We start from the raw sequence: 9,267 nt of genomic DNA on the forward strand, positions 1-9,267 counted from the left end.
TTTGTAAGTATCCACTGTACATTTAAAGGAAGTCTCTTCCTTCTCATCGAAAGGGATGCTTGTTTTTCTGTTTTGTTATATACGTTTTAAAGAAATTGACAATTTTCCATCTGCCTTTCAGCTGGTAATTTTCTGAAAAGGTAAGTCTCTCCCTTGACAACCTGTATTTCACACTTGTAAGTGTAGATGTGATTACATGTCAGCAAAAATGAACAGGACCAATGAAATAAAACAACTGTTTCTCTACAAGATCATGAGGAAAAAAAAATTAAAGACCACATTTTCTGAGGTTAGCATTTCTTTTCAAATTATCTATACAACTGTGAAACGAGTTAAATTATTTCATAAAAGGGAAAAATGCATAACAGGATCTTCATGTATTACAGATATGTCATGTGAGTGGGGAAAAGCTGATGAAAATCGATGTAGACCTGTCCTACAGCAGTGACTTTGTCCCTCATAACCACAGCATTGTATGAAGAGTACTGGTGAGTTAATACAATCAGAAGCTCAAAGCGGAGGGCATCAGTCCTAGAGGGACATTCTTTCCCCAAGCTCTGAACCATCTGGTATAGAGGCAATGCCACTGCTACCAAGAGGTAGCAGTAGAGAGACAAATCTACTTCCACCCTGGCCCTAAAGTGACAGATGTTCTCTTAAGATGCAGCCATAAGGAATTTGTTCCAATACTCCTCCCAATATACAGATACATCTTCCACAAATACTCCACAGCACAACTATCCCATTCCTTACTGCTATTCCACACAAGGGTCAATCACGATATGATTCATAAAGAATTAATACAAAAGGCAAATTATTTTTCACCCACAGTCACAAAACAATTGCCAAACAATATGCTTTATGAATGTTTTCTCACAGCATAATGAAAACCGCTATTGTTCTACAGAGAGAAAGCATCAAGTGACTTTAATGTTCTACAGACCTATTGTGGCTCATCGCTTCAGCTGCGCATCCCCTGTCACAGCAGTTTTAATCCCAGAATTTTAAACTCCCTTCCCAATATTGGCTTCAAGCCTCAGCACTTGAGATTGGATTGCCTAATGCTAAGCATGGAAATCAACAGGGGCTACGTTTCCTCACACCCTGAAGCCTTCATCTTGAAATTAACAGGAGATTTAAAGCATGACAAAAACACCTGAACAAGCCCCTAAGTCAATTATGTGCTGTAATACCTCAAAAGGTGTGCTAGGAACATTATGACCACAGCTGAAGTGCAGATAACTCCACAGCTAGTATAAAATAGCTGTTAACAAGTAGAGAAACATTGAACCAATGGTTTTCGTTAATAAGTAAAACACTAGAAATATTTTTTTTCTATTTCTGTAATTTGTCAATTTTAATTCATCACAGAAATAAATTGTTACCACTTAATTGCTCTTACTGTACAGCAAAGATGCTTATAATGAATGATGATAAGCACGAACATGAATGAACAGTTGCCAGGCAACCAATAAATAAAGGTTCCAAATAGCATGACCTCTCTTTAAAGGATAAAGCTCTAATCATAATTATTTTTCAAATCCATTTCAGTGCCAGCTAAAATCATGTTTGCAGCACTAATCCTGGTCTTCTTCATACAAAATGAAACCAAATCTGTCATTTGACATATCACAGATAACAAATTAAACATACTCAACCTTCTCCTTCAGATTATGGTCAATAGTGTAGCTTGAGGATAGCAAACAGGTTAGACAAACTGGAATCCGAAACAGAGAAGTGAGAATTAAGCAATTTAAATAGGGTAATTAAAATATTTTTTTTTTTAAAGTTACATTGTTACTTTAAGGATCTTCAAAAAGTATCAACACAAAGTCCTCCAGTGTTTTAACTCCACAAAATGATCATTTGGTGAAGTAGAAGGATGAGACACACTTTAAAATACTGAAAACAGATGCAGTTTGAAATGTTTTAAAATATATATAATACCACATTCTATCTTTATAAACTCTTACAACTCAGTCTTGCCGAGTGCATAAGCAGAGCTGAGGTGCCTAGAGCAAGCACTGACCTTTTAGATGGATTCAAATAAAACTGACAAAGAGCAGCATAAATCTTAAACCAGTTAAAGAACACAGTATATCCACTCTGAAGAAACAATGAATGGTTATGCAGGAGTTTTACATTATGCCTTCTGAGTAATGGAAGGGGGAGAGCTTGGGGTTTTTGGTGGACTAATAAATTGTGTATTTATTTTAGTAAGATCCCATGTCAGAAAACGTTAGGAATACATGTTTTGGTAGGTTTATCTTGCACTACATAAGGTGATTACATAAATCTCTTTATTTAACCATTTTATTTCTTTTCTTTAGTAGAAATGAGAACCACTAATAGCTGTGACACTTAAACACTAAACAGTCTAAAAATTTGCAATAGGAAAATAAGATGAACTACAATTATAAACAAATATGTCTTGCACCTAAGGTCTAACATATTGTGTCAACTGTGTACTCATAAGAACCGGGACCATACTTTCAATCTGTTTTTGAACAAAATACAGGCAACAGAATCCATAAACTTCCCTGCAACATTAGTGGCACAAAATAATCTCATACTTTACAGTAGAAAATTGATCTACAGGAATTATTGTTTAAATTACAGCAGAGAATGCACTCTGCCAACTAGTAGTCTCCACAGGTATTTCTTCATATTAAATGAGAGTCAGTTCATTATATAGTAGGTATTTGCCTTCTATGACAGAAAACACGTAACTTTCCAATTACTTTCCTTATCTAGATATAGCTGCTCATCAGAAGCCTTTACAGGAGGTTTTCTACTTATCTGTATTTCCTCAATAATCAAATAGGAAATACACCACATTATATCTATACTTTTATTGACTAATAGTTTACCCACTAACCATCTCCACCACCTGATTCAGTAACTCCTCTCCATCCTTCTAATAATTTCAGTTTGAACTTCTTGTTCTAACAAAAATCCAATTCATTTAGTTGATACCTTATGCAAGACTAATATTCAGAATTTAAATAACTGAGAAACCTGCATACTGACTGCAACTAAAAACAGTGCAGAAGATCCTGTAAATTCCTTTTAGGACACATGGCACTACTTATACCAAAACCACCTTAATTGCTTCTCCATAGTTTTGAGCTTGCATTTTAACAAATTATAAAAATACTGTGTTGTGCTTGCAAACCTGAGAACCAAGCCCACTAGCTGAAAAGTGTGTAAAGGTGATATTGGAGGATTCTTTTCCCCTCCCAAATGTTTATTCCCTTTCAATTACCAGCTGAAGAATTAAACTGGTCTGATTTTAAGCTTAAAAGACACAAAGCCTATGGAAGAAAAGGTCATGCACTACCATTCAGCAGGACCTGGAGGCTAATTGTAAAGTTTATTAACAATGAAAACAATGGGGTTCTCAGCCACTTATTACCATGGAGGAAACGGATGGTATTTTTCTGAAGTTTGTATTCCACTGTATTTTGTTCCACAATATGCAATTTAACTGTCCGACTTCTGAAAATGGGAGGAGAGAAAAGACTGTATTGTTTTAAAGAGCTGCTCACACTAGAGTAAGAGTCATTTTAAGATCTCCCCAAGAGATTCAAGTCTATATATTTAGCAGAAGAAGAAGGAAAATAGAGCATAACTGCCAGCTTGAGGAGAGAGATGATGAAGCATGCTTTCTAGTGTTTCCCACATCACAGATAGAGTCAATGAAACTAGGTGCAATTCTAAAAACACCTCTTTACTCAACAGGGTTTACCCAGATACTCAGCTGAGTAAGAGTAGGCAGTATTAGGATCCAGAGATTAATCTTATTCTAGATCCATACTGATCCTGTCTTCTGACCAAGGTATTCTTGTTTCAATAACCATTTTTCCCTTAACAATATGGTGACATTGTTTTTCAATTTTTTTAATACTGAATATTCAATAGTAAATTAAGTATACACATACTTATTATTTAAATATATACATAAACTAACAGATAACATTAGAAGATAAACTCACAGGATAATACCAGCTCAAACAGTACAATATTAATGGTTTTAGGAAAACATAAATATATATATAGTCTATATGGATAATACTTGTGAAAGACCATCTATAGACAGTCCCAATAACACACAAAGGAGCTATCTTTGAGCAACACAAGATATTATATTATTATAGTGAGGAACCCGGGGGGCGGAGGAGAAAGTTGGTTGCTTTATCATTTTTTAGTAACAAATTATCTTCTGTGTGTTTCAATTTTACATTTAAAGTGTTCTTTTAATAATTGTTATTCCATTCACTATCTCATTGATGGACATCTTCCTCTGCTAGTGTACAAAATAGTTGAAAATAGTACAAAAACTCTACACTGATGGACAGATTCTTCTGTTAATGCACTTACTCATTGAAGTTATCGTTTTGGACCAATAGTTCAGCACTGAGAAGAGGGAGGTAAGTGTAGTCCTTAGTTTTTCTCATGATGTCAGAAACAAAGTCTCACAAAAATGCCACTGGTAATCAGTGAACTTTGAAAATTAATGCTAAAATCTTCCTAAACATCAGACTATGTGAATCTTAAACTTCATCATGATTACTTAAACTATCAGTTTACAATCGTCTCTCATGCAGCTTTACCACAAAGCTCTCACTGACTCGGAGTGGAAGTGTGCCCCTCCAGAGTTCCATACTCCATGATCTGAATCTTAGTCAGCTATGTCTATTACATGAGATACTACACACATTAATACATTTCAGGATTGACAACTCTGCTATCATCGGAAGCTTGATGATTTCATCCACGTGGATGTTCAGTTAAAGGAAATTTTACAGAGGGTCAACCAAATAACAAGGAACAGTAATGTCATACAAGCTCGTAAACTTCAGCTTTGTGTTTTTCTTTTAAAATATAACATTATTATTTAGTATCTTTGAGCTACAGTAATATCTCCTAAGAATTGCCCTGGCTTACAGCCTAACAAACCCGCATTGAAACAAACCAAGAAAAAAATCCAACACTACTACAGAGGTTTTGCTTATTAATCAGGAATGTGGATTAATTAAGACAGAACAACAAAAGGAAATAAATGATCTCCACTTTTATAATGTTCAACAGGTATTATCTGTACTTTATTTAGAGACAAGAAAGAATGAAGAAAAAAATCTGCTTTCCAACCATCCTAAGCATTTTTTCAGTGACACTTCATTCAACTATATGTACACCACTTCTTTCTTGAACCCTAATTTGCACATTTATTCTTACTGTCGTAAGAAATATTTTCATATTTTCACAATTTACTATTAAGTACAACTGTTTTACGCACTTTTGCTGACACAGAGGATTGTACAGCACAATACATAAATGCTGTTGCCAAGTTCTTTGCCTCAAATTCCCCATGCTTTTAGATTTTGCTGTTCCTGACAAAAAGAAAGTTGAATTTGCAGCGCTATCAAAATGATGTGAACATGGCAATGGCTGTTCTGGGGCAAATCTCAGGTCCATTTAGCCCAGGACCATGTCACGGACAGTGGTCAAAGGCAGTGTCCTAGGGAAAAGCCCCGTATTAGGACAACTCTTAAATACTAGAGTAATTCCCTGCAACACTATTCTGGCTCCCAGGAATCTGTGGCTCAAAGACTTAAATATGAAAAGAGACTGGGAGCGCTGGCATATGACAACACACTTTGTTTCAGAAGGGCTGGGAGGAAGAACAGGAGATGGCATATTTCAAAAGGGAGAAATATGTGCCCTCATCACACACACTTGCCACTTCATTCCACCCAACAGCGTTTCTTGCTCCCGATATTGCCTTTGCCCTCAGAATGTGCTGTTTTCCATCTGGAAGAGGTGGCAAAAATGAAAGTGTTTCCCTTCTTCCCTCATAAAACCTCCTTCTGACTGGAGTTGGCCTCCTGTTCATATTCCACTTGACTAAACCAATCTTTTTCTCCTCCCACACTAGCTCCATCTGCCGCCCGTCTCTCCAGCAGAGCCAGATGCCAGCAAAGCAGACTTCTGTGGGAGGAGAAAGTTCTGTCGCTGGAATTTCTTCCCTATACCCCGCAGGGGGCCAGCCTGTGAAGCCTGGAGAGGATACAGAGAGCAACTTCCTCTCTTCCACGCTGCTTTCCCCTGCTCATCAGTAAAGAAGGCAGCTGAGGACATGAGCAAAAGAAGGCTAAAACTTCAATGTGCACTCTGAAATTTGCAACTTTATTTACCAAAAGTCTCACAATTGTACTCTAGACTTGAGCGTGGTACACACTGCATAAACATGTAAGAAGACAGGAGTCCTGCCCCAAAATGCTTACAATCAAACAGAAGCAGAGACGCACACTTGTAATAAGGAACGGACAAGAGTGACTACAGCATAGGTGACAGAGCAAAAAAGTCTAGGTTTTACAGTCAGAAGAGATCTTAATGATGGAGTAAAATGACAACACTTTCTGGAAAGATACAAGTCAATGCGAGAAGCTATGGATGTGTGTTGTTAAGCTGAGAGGACGATTGCATGTGGGAAGGGAAATTGCCTGTAAAGAGGGAAAGACTAGAATGAAAGTAGACATGGGGAAAGAAAAAGTGATTTTTTATAAGTTTGAGGCAATCTTGCATGAGGCAGAGGGAGAAGTACAGGTAAGAACTTCAGACAAAAAGGGAGACAGTCTAGAAACAGAGGAGCATCTGCAGGAGCAATCTTGCCAGAGACGGTAGCAAGAATTAATGTCACTGAGTGAGAACAAGAGCTCATATAAAACAAGCAAGTGTGCATATGTGTGAGACAGAGAAGACACAGACTTCATTTCTCTGAGAGAAAGAATTGTGGGAACCCAGGAGACGAAAGAGACTAGGAGCAAAAATGAGTGAGGGTGGTGTATGGGTGCAGCAGAAAGTTTGGAGTGGGGCTGGCAGGACAGAAGAAAGTGAAGAAGTTGAATAGACAGGGAAAGGAAGAGGGAAATACATCACATTGCAACAGATTAAGAAAAAGGGCTCACAGCAGAATGAATGGAGTGACAGGAAGGAAAAAAAAAAGAAAAAAGAATATATGCAAGGATAATAAAGTCAGTAAAGGAACATTAGTTAATAAAAAGCACTATGTAAACACCCCAAACAGGAAAACTGGGAGTATATAGAAGAGTGACTGGAAATGGATGTCCACTGAATTGTCACTGTAAACTCTTAGGGTTTGCCCCATCTAGGTATTCTCACATTTTAATCTTTTTTTTCACTTGGAAAGATTCTGTTTCCTGGTCCTCCACACCCTCTAACTTTTGTGCTGTAGTCGCACCTTTATGCCGTTTGTTTCACTATTTCTAGCGGCAACTCTTTTTGTTACGTTTAAATAGGAAAAAGATCTTATTTTGTCAAATACTCTACCACAAAGAAACGTACCGAAATCTCAAATCTCCTTCCTCCCGTCCCCATAACGCTCTTTCATTCATTCTTCTTTCAAAAAAAAAAAAGAAAGAAGAAAAAGCTGGGGAAAGTCAGCAATACAGCAGTATCTTAAGCCCGGGATATTCCCAGAGCCTTCCTTCCCCGAGCTGCGTGTACATACTACGCCCCAGGTTTCCCCTGTGCCCGGGCTAAGGGTTTCCCGTCCTCCGTGGGCGAGGGCAGCGGGGCGGCACGGGCTGCGCTCCAGCGCCCGGCATCGCATCGCGCTTTGTGCTGCCGCGAATAACGGGATCTCCGGCTGAAACGCATCCATCAGGCGGGGGAACTCAGGGAGGGGAGCTAGCTACCGGCTGCTGGAAAGCAAGCCAGCACAGACGTACGCCCTGGCTGCTGGGAGACGTGGCTGGCTGGCTCTTTGATTTGATTTGATTTAGGGGATAGGAAAAAAAAGAAGGGAAGGGGAGAAAGGGAGAGGGGGAAGCGCACACGCATACGGCTGATCTTACCTCCACATTGAAATACTGCTCCGCTTTGCACACTGTAGCACATAAAATCCAAAGGAAGGTTTGCAAGAAAAACACCCTGGACTGAGACACGAAATCCAACCGGCTTCCAGTGCTGAATGCGAGTACGATCATAGTGAACTGTGCTTCGGTGGATGGAAGATCTCTCTCTTTCTCTCTCTTTGCCTTAAACAAATACACAAACAAACCAACCCCCGCCGTGTCGGTGAAGAGCCCGTAGCGCAGGTTCACCCACAGCAGGGGAGGGGGAGGAGGACGAGGAGGAGGAGGGGGCGCAGACACTTCACAGCACAGGCGGCGGCACCGGCAGGGTCAGCTCTCGCTCATCCTCACCGCCAGTCCCGTAAGGAGGGAATGTGGCGTCCGAGTGCAGCCGCAGCTCCTGCACGACTCCTCTGTGCCCAGCAGCAGCAACCCCCTCCCCGTGTCTGTCCGTCCGTCCGTCCGTCCGTCCGTCCGTCCGTCCGTCCTCCCTCCCTCCTCCCTCCTCCTCCTCCTCCCTCCTCCTCCTCCTCCTCCCTCTTTCTCCTCCTCCTCCCTCTTTCTCCTCCCCCTCCGCCTCCTCCCGGGAAAGGCCGGCCTGGCCGCCCGGCGGCTCGGCTCGGCTCGGCTCGGCTCGGCTCGGCTCGGCTCGGCTCGGCTCGGCTCGGCTCGGCGCCCTGCCTCGCCTTGCCTCGCCTTGCCTCGCCTCGCCCCCCGCCGCTCCCCTCCACTCCAGAATGTTCAGCCGAAATCTACATAGCCCCGCCCCATCGGCGTCTTAAAGGCGACGGGCCCACCAGGCGGCTCTGCCGCGCCGCCGCCGTACAGCCGCGCTGGCCCGGCAGGCAGCCCGCCCGCCGCCGCCAGCGGCTGTCGGAGGGCGGCCGCCTGCCCAGGAGGCGCGCTCGGCCGTTCCTCACACGAACGTACCGAAGCAGCCGCACAAGCGCCAAGTCCGCCGGCAGGCTGGGCCTCCCCTCCTCCAGGAGAAGAGCCCGGCGCGACGTGAACTTCCCCCGGTCTTTCCCCGCTCCGGCGGGGCGCGACCGCGGTCGGGGCAGTGCCTGTGCCCGCGGGTTACCACACGCACGCACCGCCCGGGCCGGGCTTCCCTGCCCGCTCTGTGCGCCGGGGGAGGGGGAGGCGCAAGCCCGGCGGGGTAGGCGGGGGGGTGCACGCTGCTGCCGGTAAGCGACCCCGAAACGCCTGCCCAGCGCGGTCTGCGGGAGCGGCCGCCGTGCCGGGCGAGGCGGGCCGGGGCCCGGCGTGGCGGGTGTCCCTCGGCCCCGGCGTCCCCCTGCCGCCACCGAGGGGCCGGGGACGCGCAGCTCGCCCCACCCCGGTGCGGTCCGGTTTAGCGGAGCAAGCCGCACCGCCCGGGCGCGCT

At 43.1% G+C, this 9,267-nt stretch overlaps 1 protein-coding gene across 1 annotated transcript in view; it reads right to left on the minus strand.

The window, feature by feature from the left end:
- The window catches only part of MMP16 (matrix metallopeptidase 16), a 191,714-nt gene extending 182,806 nt beyond the window's left edge, over positions 1–8,908 (minus strand). Inside the window, exons 1-2 of the mRNA XM_052788098.1 lie at positions 8,811–8,908; positions 7,881–8,063 (exon numbers count right to left, since the gene is read on the minus strand). Coding sequence (XP_052644058.1) covers positions 7,881–8,012 — 132 coding nt within the window. The 5' untranslated portion in view covers positions 8,013–8,063; positions 8,811–8,908. The remainder of the gene's footprint in view (positions 1–7,880; positions 8,064–8,810) is intronic.
- Between the last annotated feature and the right edge of the window lie 359 nt (positions 8,909–9,267).

The sequence above is a fragment of the Harpia harpyja genome, chromosome 5 (genome assembly GCF_026419915.1).
Source record: "Harpia harpyja isolate bHarHar1 chromosome 5, bHarHar1 primary haplotype, whole genome shotgun sequence".
NCBI classification, from domain to species: Eukaryota; Metazoa; Chordata; class Aves; order Accipitriformes; family Accipitridae; genus Harpia; species Harpia harpyja.